The following is a 14,356-nucleotide window of genomic DNA, read 5'->3' as shown; positions in this document are numbered from 1 at the left end:
CCCACAGGGCACTGCTGAAATACGCAGCAGTGTATTTCAGTCAATCTGCCTGTTCTGTTCCCCACTCTGTCTCTGATGAATCCTCTCTCACACACACACACCCCCACCCCGCACCTCTGGCCTGTATCCTAGCTCTTGTATGCATAAATAAATAAATCTTTTTAAAAAAATTTAAAAAAATGGTATGCATGACTAGTTCTCAAGTGACTCAGGAGGGCAGGGACAGCCATAAATAAGCAAGTAAATAGATAAATAACACTGTCATATTAATAGGCATGTGAATTTTAATACTGAAAGTTGAGCTCCTCCCAGATCCAGTCACACCATAATCATCCCTATTTGAGTCCACGGCCCCTCCATCCTTCCAGCTTTGTGGGCAATAAACCTTGCAGTCATCCATGACTCCTCTTTGTCTTCACACACCACTCCCAGTTCTTCAGGAAATTCTATCACTTCCATTTTCAGAATATATAGATTTCACCCTGTGCCCCCCACCCTGGTTGTGAGTCAGATCAAGCCCCTCCCTTCTCTGTTCTGGACAATCAGTTCACACAGTGCAACTCACAGTCCTGGGGAGGAGAAAAGACTGCAGGAGTCTTTCCTGTCAGCTCCCCCTCTCCCTTCTCTGAGCACCTGCCCTGCTGCTGACCTTGCTATTCCTGGAACACACTAGGCCAGCTCCAGCCTCAAGGACTTGGTGATACCTTGTCACCACCACTGCCTGGGACACTCCCCATACTGGATCCCCAGGGCTCACCACTTCCTCTCCTGCAGGTCTCCAAGGACATCTTACCTTCCCTGACCACCTTAGCTAAAAGAGCACCCCTCACCTCCCCAGCTTTCTCCTTTCCCACAGGTCTTATCACTACTTAACATACTACAGGAATGATTATGTTTATCTGGTCCTCCCCAAGAATGTCAGCCCACGAGGGTGGGGTATTGGCTGTGGCCACTACTGTCTATTCACTGAGGCAGTGTCCTGCACAACATAGCAGCTTAATACAGCCTAACTAGGGCCTCCCTGGTGGCACAAGGGGTTAAGACGCAGCACTGTGAAGCTTTCTGCAGCCACTGCAGCATGAGTTCGATCCCCGGCCAGGGAGCTACCCACATGGCACAGCAAACCTCTCCTGTCTCGCCCGCTGCTCCCCTCAGCAGTGTATTTCAGTCAATCTGGCTGTTCTGCTCCCCACTGTCTCTGGTGAAATCATCTCACCCCCCACACCTCTGGCCTGCACCCCAGTTCTTATATGCACAAATAAATAAGCCCTTAAAAAAATACAGCCTAGCTGAATGAATGGACTTCACACCATGGTGAGGGGTTTGAATTTTACTCTAAATGCAACAGGGAATGAAGGGAGATATTAAACATTGACTAGGGGATTCACAGGGTCCCTCGACCAGCGAGGAGACTGTCACGACATGTCTTGGCCATGACAGCTGGCCAGAGAGGGTAGTCATGACCCGGACCCCGGAGGAGGGGGCAGTGGAAGGATCTGGGAAAGTCGTGAATTGCAAAGGGGTGGGGGTAAGTTGAGAAAGAACAAAGGCTCAAGAGTGTTTTTAGGCTTTGGATTGAGCAACAGCAATGTTCTCGAACTTCACTGAATTCAGGGAAGGACTTGAGGGGAGTGGTTGTCAGGGAACATAAGATGTGTCCCAGTTCTTCCTGGGGACAAGGGTCGGATGACATTGGCTCTCCCAGCTATGGGGCTTGCAAGGCTCTTTTCCCACGTCACCCCAGGGTACCTGAAGGAACCTAAGGGGGAGCACAGGAGGGAATGAGGCTTGGGCAGCAGCCCACCGGTCCAGGGAGGCCAGAGACCCAGGAGTGTCAGCAGTTTCCAGAGCTGGGCTGGGCTGGGGCAAGGCAGCCTCTTCTTGCCCGACTTGGAGAACCAGCCCACACTTTCATGCTGGGTCTGGCCGGCAGGGAAAGGCCACTTGGGCGATGGGCCTCCCGTCCCTCCCTGTCTGCTCCCGGTGCACAGAGAAACCTCTGATACCAAGGGCTGAGACAGGGCCTGGCCCCTCACAATGGGCTTGAAATGAAAGGCTCCCTTAATTGCCAGTTTTCAGGCCACTTCCCAGCAATCACCCACAGCCAGTGCAGTAATAGCAGCCACCGCCTGGAAGTCCTGAGAGCAGCAGGACAAGGGCCAGATGGGACAGGGACGGGAAGAGGCTGAGCAAAGGGCATGAGCAAGGGGCCTGAGTGACATTTTTATTTTTTTTTTTTTTTTCATTTATTTATTTATTTATTTAGTTTGTTTGTTTGTTTTTTGTTTATACATGCACTGGGTACAGTCAGAAGCGCAGGAGGGTGAGAGAATTCACCAGAGCCAGAGTGGGGAGCAGAGCAGGCAGAAGGACCGAAGTACACTGCTGAGGGGAGCAGCGGGCGCCAGGAGAGGTCTGCGCGCCATGTGGGACCCTCCTCCGGTGGCCGGGGAGCAGCCGGGGATCGAACCGGCGCCGCAGAGGCCGCGGGCAGCTTCGCAACCCAGCGCTCAACCGCTGCGCCACCAGGGAGGCCCGTGAGTGACATTTTTAGATCCAGTATGTCTGTACCCCTTCTCGGAACCCCGAGACTGGTCAGGACTTACTAAACGCTGTATCCCATTGTTCGAGCCACTTGAGTGAAACAAAGGAGAGGTGGGGCTGTGTCCTCCCGGGGTGGGACCTGAACACAGCGAACAGCAGCCCTAGGCCCCAGCGAATGTGACAAGACACGCTGGTGATTTCTACGTGCTAAGCTGTTCTAAACCCTGCGTGGATTCCACTCACAGCAGCTGCCCGGGAGGGAACAGTTATTGCTTTCCCCAGCCGGAAAGCTGAGGTGGGGCAAGTTCCTTAACACACCTGAAGCGACCAGGCCCAGGCTGGGGTTTGGACTCAGGCATTCTCCGACCAGGTCTCTGCTGCTCAAGGCTGGCGGCCTGCAGGAAGAGGCTGAGGTGCGGCGTCCAGCTAAAGGTTATGTCCTGAGCTGCCACGGGCGATGCAGGTTGTACTGTGCAAGGCGGTGGGGTCTTGCTCATCTGGGGGTGGGGTGTCCTTTGATAATCCACACAATCAAATGGGTGGGGAGCAGCCGCCCAGTCTTCTGTCCCTCCCCATGGCTAGAGCTGTCTCCCAAGTCCTAGAAAAACACTCCTGTCCCTAGGGTTTGAACACACCCTAGTTCCTGCCCACGTCTGGACCCTAGGGCAAAGGACACGCACCTTGCCCCAGCTCCCCAAGTCAATGCCCTCAGAGGAATGACTGCACAGGAAGGGGGTGAGGGCAGGAGGGGGTAGGGAAGGTGGCCAGTGGGGCACTGCTACCCTCTTTCTACTAACAAGCAGCTTGGGGGGTTAGACTCTTACCCAAGGTTACTCGGCCAGCAGCCTGGACTACCTCCTATGCAAAACGGAGTAACAAGGAGCCCAGCCAGGCTGAGTGAATGAGCTGGGCCTCCTGGCCACCACCACAGAGGAGGGAGCAGGCTGGGACTTGGGGCGTGGGAAAGCGCCTGACTGAAAATTCCAGTTTTCTTGTAAAGTCTCTCCAAACAGAAGAACTGGGGACTAGTTTACAATCTTGGGGATGTACTTCTGAGCCTGAAATTAACAGACTCCAAGAACAGGCCAGGCCAGTCAGACTCTGAATCACGAAGCGCTGCCCCCTTCCACGGCCGCGGGAACTGAGGAACAGAGAGGCAGTCACCAGGCCGGGGACACGCAACAGGTGAGCGGAGCCACCTCCCGGGGAGCCATCAGTACCAGCACCTGCGAGGCCCAGGGGCAAAGGTTGGCCTCTCCCTGGACGGGAACCCTGGTGCCCCCTCCTCCCCCCTTCACCCAGGTATTCAGAGGGAAGAGACCAGCTGCAGGGCTGGGCGGCTCCATTGCATTCACACCCTCCCGCTGACTCACTGCCCCCGCGCCCACTTGTGACCCGACATGTCAAGAGGTGGAGCTGGGGGTGGAAGAGCGCCGCTGGGGCAGGGCAGGGAAGGAAGTCAAGGGGGGCAGAAAGGAGGCAGAAGCCCACTACTGGGAGCCCCAGCCAGGAGGGAGGCGCCAGCACAGGGCGGGCCGGCCTGCTCCTGCGCGCCCTCTGGTGGAGGAAGCAGGGCGGGCACAGACAGCAGGGCTGAGTCCACAAAGCTTTATTAAACGCCTACAAAGTCACTGGGAGGAGGCCATGATGCTGGACACACCTGTTGAGGAGAAGGGGGAATCAGGGCCAATGTGGGGAGGATGGGAGACGAATCTCTGGCCACCAACCACGGCACCCACAATTCTTTAGGGTGGCTGACCGCAAACCCCTTTGGGCCCGTCACCATTGCCAAGGGCAGTAGCTAAAACCCAGAAGCCTGACTCTGGAGTAGAGGCCGAGATTCAAATCCCGGCTCTGCCATGTGCCCGGTGTGGCTCCGGGCAAGTTCGATGACATCACGCCCCCATCTGTACGGAGCCCCCACCGACAGGGCCATGAGATTAACTGACCTGGCAGGAAACTCGCCTTCCACCCCAGGCGAGATGGCGAGCCTGCGCTGGCACCTGCTCCAGCACCTCCGACACGACAGGTGCTCCCCATTCAGAGTAAGGGTCTGCAGTCCCCCAATTGGGGGTGACTGCCCACTCCATCTCCTTCCTCCACTAGGTACCAAACCCTGGCCTGCACTGAGCAGCCACACTGTGCTGACTCGGGGTGCTGAAACAGCGTCACGCTGCATCCCTGTGCCTGGTGATCATTCACCGCTGGGCCCACCCCAGGGAGCCAATGGCTCTTTCACATGCTCGATTTAGCCGAGCCATCGGGTCTGTGTCAGTTAAAGGTGTCAGAAGGTGCTGACCGTGGGCCGGCTCTCTGCTAAGTGCTACTTCTAGGGCTGAAGTGAGGACGTGACCGAGTAAGCGTAAAGAACTAGTGTGCACACAACTATTGCTGCTGTTGTCTTACTTTCTAGATGAGAAAACTGGGGCACAGAGAGGTAGATCACTTGCCCAAAGTCACACAGCTATCCAGCAGAGAACCAAGATCCCCACACCCAGCTAACCCAGACCCCAGAGTCTGCTACCTCCAAGCAGATGCCACGGGCCCAAGGACGCCGGAGGGTCCACAGGAGAGAGCCCCTGAGACCAGTGAAGGCGTGGAGACGCCTGAGATCCAGGGAAGGACACCCAGCACCCTTCGTGGGAGGGAGCCCCAGGACAGAGGCCAGTAGAGTCTGGCCCCTGTCCTTCATGACCCCAGACCTGGTCTTCGAAGGGCACCTCCTGACCCCCACAGCCTGCGGCCTTCACTCACTGTCAAAGTCAATCTTCTCCACGATGTTCTTGGGCTTGATGCTCTCCTCCTGGCTGCAGATGAAGATCTGGCCCGATTCGTCGGCGCTCCAGCCGTACTTGCTCATCCACACCTTCAGCTGGTTGTCTGCGGAGACACGCCGGCCAGAGCGTCACCCCGACCCCTCGGCATCAAGGGGCCTGGGAGTCAACAGGCTGGCACCCGCATTGCCTGGCGGCTCCGGAAGCCACGGGTGCCTTCTGCCTGGCAGGCGATCGGCCCCTTCTCCAGGTGGCGGCAGAGGGCGCCTTAGCAATCCGCTCCATGCCGTTACGAGGCTTTGTCTCCGCTCCTCTCATGATCTATTTCTCTCTCGTCTCCCAGTGAAAGTCTCAATTCCGAGCAAGAGTAGTGTATTCACTCATCGCCGCTTTCCCACAACCACACAAACAGGGTCAACACCTGATCCTGCCCCTCCCTGCTCAGAACCCTCCATCTCACTGCGGGTAAGGACCAACGGCCTCCGGGTCCCAGTTATCTGAAGATGTTGCTCCCCTCATCCCCCAGCCTGGGCCTCCCCCCCCCCCCCGCCACCCAAGCCCTGGGGACAGGCAGAGCCCCGGGCCTGCGCTGCCTGCAGGCTGCCCCCTCACTCCACTCAGGTGACCCTGTCCCCTCCATGCACCCTGCCACCTCCCACCTCTGAGCTGTCCTGCACAAAATGCCACTGGACATGTATGTCCCATCTTATCATCTGCCTTGCTGCCCTTGGAGGGATTAATCTGTTTTGGGGCCCCCCTGGTGGTGCAGGGGTGAAAGACAGCGCTATCAGGCTATCGACAGTCACTGCAGCACGAGTTCAATTCCCTGGTCAGGAAGCTACCCACGTGGCACAGCAGACCTTTCCTGTCTCCCCGCTGCTCCCCTCAGCAGTGTATTTCAGTAGATCCTCCTGTTCTGCTCCCCACTCTGTCTCTGGTGGGTCATCTTGCCACCCACACCTCTGGCCTGTACCCCAGCTCTTGTATGAATAAATAGATCTTTAAAAAAAAGGGAAGAAATCTGTTTTGTTCACTGCTCTGTCTCTGGGGTCTACAGCAGTGCAGGCATTCAGTTCATGTGTGCAGAAAAATGAACAGCTGCTTTATACCAATCCCTTACTTCCTCCCTTGGCTGAGCCTTCAGTAACCACCATCCGGCAAGGCAGAGATGGGTCAGTCTCAGAAGCTGGCTGAGACCCCCTGCCTCTGACCCCCCAACCTCCTAGGCTGGCACCAGGGAGCCAGAGAGGGTCTTACCCGTCAGGTCCCCGAGCATCTCCGCCAGCAGCCAGCGGTCGATGTGCTGGTAAGTGATGCCCACGACATGGCAGATAACTGCAGAAGCCAGGACAAAGAGGGTGAAGGGCCATCCCCAGGCGCCTGCTGCCACCACGCCCCAACTCCACCCCAGGAGTCAAGGCTCAGAGGGGAGCTTACATTTTCGAACTGAGTCTTCAAAGCCAGCTATACCTTCCAAGAGGTCCATGTTTTCATCCAGGGCTTGCTGTGAAAGAACAACGTACACAAACAGGTCACCATAGCACTCAAAACGCTGACACCGAGCATCAACCCACACGCCTGCCGTCCTTCTGAGTGTAACCTTATAACGGACTATTTTTTTTTAAAGACTTATTTATTTATGCATACAAGAACGGGGGTACAGGCCAGAGGTGCAGGGTGTTAGAGGATTCACAAGAGACAGAGCGGGAAACAGAACAGGCAGATCCACTAAAATACACTGCTGAGGGGAGCAGCGGGCGAGACAGGAGAGGTCTGCTGTGCCATGTGGGTAGCTCCCTGGCCGGGGATCAAACTCATGCTGCAGTGGCTGTGGATAGCTTCATAGTGCTGAGATTTAACGCCCGTGCCACCAGGGAGGCCTTACAACGGACTATTTTTATGCCCACTTTAGAGATGGAGAACATGAGGTTCACAGCATTTAAATGATATTCCCAGAATCACAGAGCTGGATTTTCAACCTGGCAGGGGAACCCACATTCCCGAGAGGGGACAGGTAAGAGAACAACCACACTCCCGTTGCTCCTGTCACACTCGGAAAAGGCCAAATGTCTGGGGGCCTCCCTGGTGGCCCAGGGGTTGTCTCAGCGCTATCAATGCTACAGCCTGATTTGGATCCCCGGGCAGAGAGCTACCCACATGGTGCAGCAGACCTCTCCTGTCTCGCCTGCTGCTCCCCTCAGCAGTGTATTTCAGTCAGTCTGCCTGTTCTGCTCCCCACTCTGTCTCTGGGGAATCCTCTCACCACCCACACCACTGTCTGCACCCCAGTGTAGTCAGAGGATGGAAATGTTTTTCTATGCAAAACAAGAAGAAACTTGGGGGAAAAAAAAAAAGAAAAGGCCAAGTGTCCCCTCACGGTGCCTGTCACCTGTGCACGGGCCTCTTCCCACTCACCCCTGCGCCAGCCTCAGGGGCCTCCCCTGCTCCCTGGCCACACCCATCTCAGGCCTTTGCACCGGCCAGTCTCGGGTCTAGAACTCTCCCTCCTGGCCACTTCCCCCACTTCCGTCAGGTTCTACTCAAATGTCATCCTCTCAGCAAGGCCCCCCACAACCCCTGAGGGGGAACAGGCAGCTGCGGGACAACTACAGAGAGCAGCAGCGAGGCAGATCAGGCAGCAGCTGTCCCGGAAGTCAAGTGATGGAAGGGTTTGAGGGACCCGGGCAGGACCTGAGGGGCTGGCAGGGAGGGCGACACAGGCCTGAGAACCGCTAGAACTGGATCTAGCAACACGGACGTCACTGCTGACGTGACAAGAGCGGTGACAGGTGCGCGTGTGCTGGGCCTGCAGAGTGGGCTGCGCTGGGTCCACATAAGCAGGGGAGCCTGCGCACAGGCAACCTGTCCCCAGGGCAGGGAGACCACCAGTCCCTGCCCACCCGGACCCAGGCGGAGGGGCTTCCTGGGGTTTCCAGACCAGACCCAGGCCGACTGGGCCTGCCAGCCTCCCTATCCAGGAGCATGGCTGGAAAGGGGGGCGGGGAACGGGGGAGGAGGAGGGCGTGGAGGCCAAGAGTTTCCTGCTTTAGGCCAGAACCAACCGCAGGCCGGCCGTGTCCCACGGAGGCAGAGAACGGCCGGGAAGGGAGACGCGCCGGGGCGCTGCACAAGCAGGCGAGAGAGAAGGGACCCCCGCACCGGAGGGGTGGCCGCTGGGGAGGAGGGCCAGCGGGCCCAGGACAGAAACGCGCGCCGCCAGCGGCCAGTGCACTGGACACGGTCAAGGGCAGGACAAGTTCTGCTCCGGCTGCTTCTATTTTCCCACCAAAGCAGCAGCTCGGATCACGCGAGGCGGCGAGAAGAGGATGAGAAGGCGGGAAGAGCTTGTCCGGGGCCAAGGAGGGAGCTGGCAGAGGGAAGCAGGGCTAAGAGGGACGGAGGGCCTCGTGTGCTTCGCGGCCCCCCAGCCTCACTGTAGGTTGGGGAGGGGAGGCGTGCCAGAGTTACGCGGGAGGAAGGGAAGCTGGGGGAAGAGGTCAGAGGGTGGAAATGTTTGACCTTCTTGGGCAGCAGAGGGAGCAGTCCTGGGGGAGAAGGCGGCCCGGGCTAGGCCAGGCTGTCGGAACCGCCTGGGGTCACCCAGACCAGATGGATCAGCCTCCGGGAGGGCAGGGCCCCAGTTCAGCATTCTTTTTAAAACTTGTTGGGGGTCCAGGGTGCTGCGAGCACCCATCCAGAAGGGAACCGAGGAGTCACCCCAAAGCAAGAGCTAAAAGAGCGGAGAGGTGGGCGGGGTACAGGGAGTGTCTGGCTTTCGGGGGGCACCAGCAGGGGTGAAATTCTGCAGGGAAAGAGGGGCGTCACCTGGCGCTGGTCCTGATACCAACAACGTGGAGCAAGCAGCGCTGCCTTGGGAGCTCCAGGCCCGGGGGCTTCTGGAGAAGGGCCTGGCAGTGGCATTGAGAAGGCAGGGGGCAAGGCTAAGGGCCGGAGGACTTCTGCTTAAGACTAGGGGGGCCAGAGGAGGGGCTGAGCCTTGGGGGTCCAGGAGGTGGCCTGAGTCTGGGCTCACACAAGCAAAGCACACAGCACGGCCCCTCTGGCAGGCGGCCAGTCTGCTCAGTGAGCACAGGCTCCTCGGAGCAGCCTGCTCCGCCTGAGCCAGTCACCCGTGGCCCCTGCACCCCAGGAAGTTACCCAGAAGGCCTGGAAGTGGCAGGTCTCCAGCAGGTCCCCCAGGTACAAAATCTGTCGGATAGGCCGCTCTTCTTGCTGGCAGGAGCAGGCGTTAAGGGAAGACAGCCGGGTCCTGGATCACCCTCCCTGCCTCCGCCTTCCAAAGCCCCTCTACCCGAAGGTGTGGCTCAGACACCGCCCCAGGAGACAAGGCCTTCAGGCTTCTCCTGCCACCGACACAGGAGGAGCGTGTTCCCTGCAACGCAGCTTAGATGACAAGCCACCCGGTGATCCCGCCAGTGAGGGGGGACCTGGCAGAGGGACGCCAACAGTGGCCGGTGGAGACGGCGTCACTTCGCACAGGGCTGACGCGGAGCACTCTGAGGAGCACCGCCACGCGAACCCAGCAAGAGGAGCAACTCACATCCTGGTGGGGAGTGGGGTGTGCAGACCAGCACCCCCCACAATCCCCCACCTCCTGCCGTGCACACGGTGAAAGGCGCCCACAGCTGCAGACAACTGCTGCCTCCTGCTAGAGAAGCAGCTGGCCGTGGGGAGGGAACCCTGCTTTTCTGGGCGACTCACTGGGCACCCTATTCCTTTCTCCTTTAAGCAACAGAACAGACCCCTGAGGAAGGGCGGGGAGCTCAGTTTACTGATTTCACTGGAAGCCAGCATTGTGCCAAGATGTGCCAGGCATGGAGGAAAAATGAAAGTCTAGGTGACATTCTAGCTTTTTGGCTCCTGCCTGCGGTACTCCCAAGCCCAGCCGCCCCACAGCACGACGACCTCACCCCCTCCGCACCCCCTCCTGCCTCCCGCACGATGGTCACCACTCAGGAACTCTCGGTGGAATCTCTCTGAAACACATATCGACCTGGAAATCTGCAACTTTAAAGTCTCACGGCCCCTGGTGCCCGTCCTCAGCCTGACCCAACTACACCCAACTTGCGCTACCCACTGAGAGCACCGAGCCCCGCCCCCGTCCTCCAGGCTGCCCACATACTGTCCCTCCACCAGGCTCACCAGCCTGCCACTTCAACTAATCCCTCACCTTTCAGATGTGCCCTCCTCCAGGAAGATTTCCCGACCTCGAGACGGGTGTCTCTTCTGTCCCATCTACCTCCACACCCTGATCACCCCAGGGTGTCCTGGCAGGGGTCTCAGTCTCCCCCATGGAGCATGAACTCTGAGAGGGAAGACCTGGGCCTGTGTTTGGGACTGCGCTCGCAGACCACTCCCCAGTGAATGCTGCAGCCCTGCCTCAGGCCTGCCCCAGCCCTGCCCCCAGATCCGGGCAGCGGGGAAGGGGGGAGGAGGGCTCAGAAGGATACATGAGCCTGGTCGATCATGCACTTGCACAGCGTGAAGTCGGTGTGGGGCAGGTTGGTGAGGGCCTTTAGCAGGATCTGGGCGGTGACCGTGGTCTGAAAGAAGGCTGGGTTGAACTGGTACCTGACAAGGGGAACGAGAGATGAGTTAACGGTGGCACCCCCAGTTCTGTGGGCCTCACCAGGTCCCAATCAAGCTGCCCACTGCCTTGGCCCAGAGCTCGGGAGTTGGACCTCCCTGAGTCCTGATCCCAAGTACAGTGGACTCTCCAGACCTACTCCCTGCTCTGTACACCTGGACAATTAATCCCCGGGACCACTTAGTTTGCAGACTTTGTCAAGAGATTCACAAATCTCTTGTGAGATTTGTGACTGCCTGAGTTTAATACCCTGTGTGTCAGTGTCCTCCCTTGAAAAAGGTGAGGATAACATCTCTAGCCACCTCACAAGGGCAACCCAGCGTGAGCTAATACCCACGAAGCCTATGGCACAGCAGCAAGCAAACAGCCAATGCTCCCTCACTAAGTGGCAATCACCCCAAAACAACCTAAAAATAATACAAGTGCTGTTAAGTGAACAAACAAAACAAAAACAAACCCTCAGACAGACAATAGAATGGTTCCCAGAGGGGAGGGAGGGGTATGCAGAGGTGTCTGAATGGTTGGTGGTACATGGTGACTGGGCATTTGGTGGAGGGCATGGTAAGACAGATGCAGTTACTGAGGTGAGAGAATGTATTGGAACCTATGTTGTGTTGTAAACTATGGTTATCTCAAGACACAGGGAAGAAAACACAAGTGCTCTTTCCTCCGTTGTACAGACATCAAAACAGAGATTAGGCCAACAGCAAAAATCACACAGCTGGCAGGGTGTCAGTAAAGCACCAAGGTCCAGCAAATGTCCATCAACAGGAGGAGACAACCAGAACACAGCCACCCACTGGGATAAGACACAGCGAGGACAGGCGAGTCGCAGCCACACAGAAACACAAAGGGAAAGGATGTCACAAACCCAGGGCTGAGTGAAAAATGCCAGATGCCCAAGTGTGTGTGCTCTGTGATCACATCTGTGAGACTGCAAAGCAGACGAGCCTGGCAGAAGATAGGCAGGATGCAGGCAGGAGTAGGGACATGAGAGTATGACACGGTGACCAGGGTGGGGGCAGGGGGCATAAAGCATAAGAAGCAAAGGGTCCAGAGCACTAACAGTTGATTTTTGATTTGGACGATGATGATCCCATGGGTGCTTATTTACAATGCCTTGTTTTTTTTTTTTTTTTTTTAAGATTTGTTGATTTATTTATTTATACAAGCACTGGGTACAGTCAGAAGCGCAGGAGGATGAGAGCAGAGAGAGCAGAAGAGGCAGAATGATGAAGTACTGCTGAGGGGAGCAGCGGGTGGCAGGAGAGGTCTGCACGCCATGTGAGACCCTCACTGGTGGCCGGGGATCGAACCGGCACTGCAGAGCCTGCAGGAAGCTTTTCAGCCCAGCGCTCAACCACTGCGCCACCAGGGGAGGCCCTACAATGCCTTGTTAAACTACGCATTTGGCTTTCATACTAGACTGTACCTGCATTTTGTGACTTTTAAATCACAAAATTGTTAAAACACCACCCCTCCTCCTGTCCCAGGCTCCTTGCCTTCCAAGTCTTGCATTCTCAAAACCAGCCACATTCTGTCCCCAACTCTCCCCACCCAGTGCTGGGAGCATTAAGTACCCTGCTGGCATGGGGGTGGGGAGGGAGGCAGACACTCACAGCTTCAGGACAGCCAGGTTGGCTTCCAGATCATAGGCATTCTCCTTTGCCTGTGTCTCCACATAGCGCTCCAGGGTGGCCAGGTTCTCGGGGTTGTACCTAGCGGAGAATCAAGATGAGTGAGCAGAGAAAAGACAGGAACTGAGACCAGTCATTTGCGGGGAGGGGGGGCACGCCACTATAACCTACACCTCCCTCCCTTTCTCTAAACCCCACAGGAGTTATTGGGCTTTGCTAGGATGCCTCCCCAGCCTCCTAATCAGTTACTGAAGCCTGCATACCTGGCCTCCTGGACCTCTTTGCCACTCACCCCTTCCTCCCCTCCCCAGGTCCCCGCCCTGCCTAGTTTCCCCCAGGCAGCCCTGACCACTCGCAGCTATCGCTGTCTGCTGTCTGCTGTCTGGTTTGTCTCAACTCCTGGAAAGCGTGGCTTGCAGCTCTCTTGGTGCCCTCGGATCCCAACAGAGCCCAGCAATGAAAGATTAAGTTCAGTGAACACGTGTTGAGGGAATGACATGGGGAGAGGGGAGGCCAGATTAAGAAGCACCGAGAGACGCAGTGAGGAGTTTCAATCCCAAATGGAGGGAACTGAGGGGCTGAGGAAGGGAAAGCTGAGCGCAGAGAGGCAGGCCGAAGGACTGTAACAGGTGGTCCCCAGGAAAGGGGGAGGTTCCCTGCCCCACCCAAGGGAGGGTGGAGCTGAGCAGGGAGAGGAGAAGCTGCAGAAGAGACTGAGGAAGGAAGCAGGATGGAGCCAGGAGACCTGGAGGAGGCGCATGGAGCCTAGAGACACGTGAAGAAACTGCGCTTGTCTTTTGGTCGTGGACTGGGTGACAGATGTGGGTGAGACCCGTGGGGAGGTGACAATGGCAGCTTTTATTTTGATGTTGATTTTGCTCTTTTCCTTCCGGGCTTTAGGCAGGTTTGCGGGGTTTGGGCTGCCCCTCTCCCTGCCCTTATAACAGGACGACAGCAGAGACTGAAGGTCCTCCAGGCTCCAGACCTTTGCGGTGTTTCCTTTAACAGCTCTTCCTCCAACATGACAAGGAAATCCCAGCCGAGCCCCAGCCCAGCCTCCTCATCACCCCCTGCGGTCTCCCCAGGAAATCCTCTCCCCCACCCCGCTAGGCTCCTGCCGACCGGGTTCAGACCTGTCGATGCCCTTGAGCAACTTGCCCACGTTGGCTCTCATCTGCTCGAACATCGCCATGACTGCCGCTGCTTCCTACACCCGGGCTGGAGCGGAGGACCCGGGCGCGCGGCGCCCGCGAGGACCGGAAGAGGAAGTGAGGGCGGAAACGGAACCTACGTTGTTGTTTTAACGCCAGGCCGGAGGATGGGCGGGGCGGTCAGGAGGCAGGTCGTCACGGCGGCCACCGCGCTTTCCGGCCGTCACGTGACTTCTTCCCTGCCGGCGCAGTTGGCGCGTGCGCATACGCTCCGCCCGAGCGGGAGCGACGGCGTGAGAAAAAGCTCAGTTTAGGCCAGTGCGCAGGCGCCTTCTGGGGGCGAAGAGGCGGAGCTAAGCTTTTCCCGCCCTCGCTTTCTCATTTCTAGTTCCCGGCACCTGCGCGCGATTCTCTGGGAGGAGACGGATCTGTGGCGGGGAGCGCGCACGCTGCGGCACGCGCGGCCTGGAACTCGCAGAACTAAGCTGTCCTGCGCGTAGTAGTTCACCTGTGCCCGGGGACCGTGCGCTCTCAAGTCCCTTGCGCCCCAGAGCTGGGCCCCTGAGAACAGGTTTCTGAGTTTCCCAAGTTCTGAACCTGGTCCCTGCTCTGCACCCCAACTCCAGGAATAGGGGCCCGCAA

General features: G+C 57.6%; 1 protein-coding gene across 1 annotated transcript; it reads right to left on the bottom strand.

Annotated features, from left to right (window-relative positions):
* Positions 1-4,135: 4,135 nt before the first annotated feature.
* Positions 4,136-13,858, bottom strand: EIF3K (eukaryotic translation initiation factor 3 subunit K). The gene is made up of 8 exons (XM_037517999.1): positions 13,697-13,858; positions 12,546-12,644; positions 10,790-10,910; positions 9,477-9,551; positions 6,756-6,822; positions 6,576-6,653; positions 5,299-5,424; positions 4,136-4,204 (listed from the first exon to the last, which is right to left on the bottom strand). The coding sequence occupies exons 1-8, from the start codon at positions 13,753-13,755 to the stop codon at positions 4,173-4,175; spliced, it is 657 nt and encodes a 218-aa protein (XP_037373896.1). The 5' UTR covers positions 13,756-13,858; the 3' UTR covers positions 4,136-4,172.
* Positions 13,859-14,356: the final 498 nt, after the last annotated feature.

Source organism: Talpa occidentalis, unplaced genomic scaffold (genome assembly GCF_014898055.3).
Source record: "Talpa occidentalis isolate TD23 unplaced genomic scaffold, MPIMG_talOcc4v2.1 talOcc4.17, whole genome shotgun sequence".
NCBI lineage: Eukaryota > Metazoa > Chordata > Mammalia > Eulipotyphla > Talpidae > Talpa > Talpa occidentalis.
The sequence above is the reverse complement of the archived record's forward strand: the minus strand, read 5'-3'. Positions and strand labels throughout refer to the sequence as shown.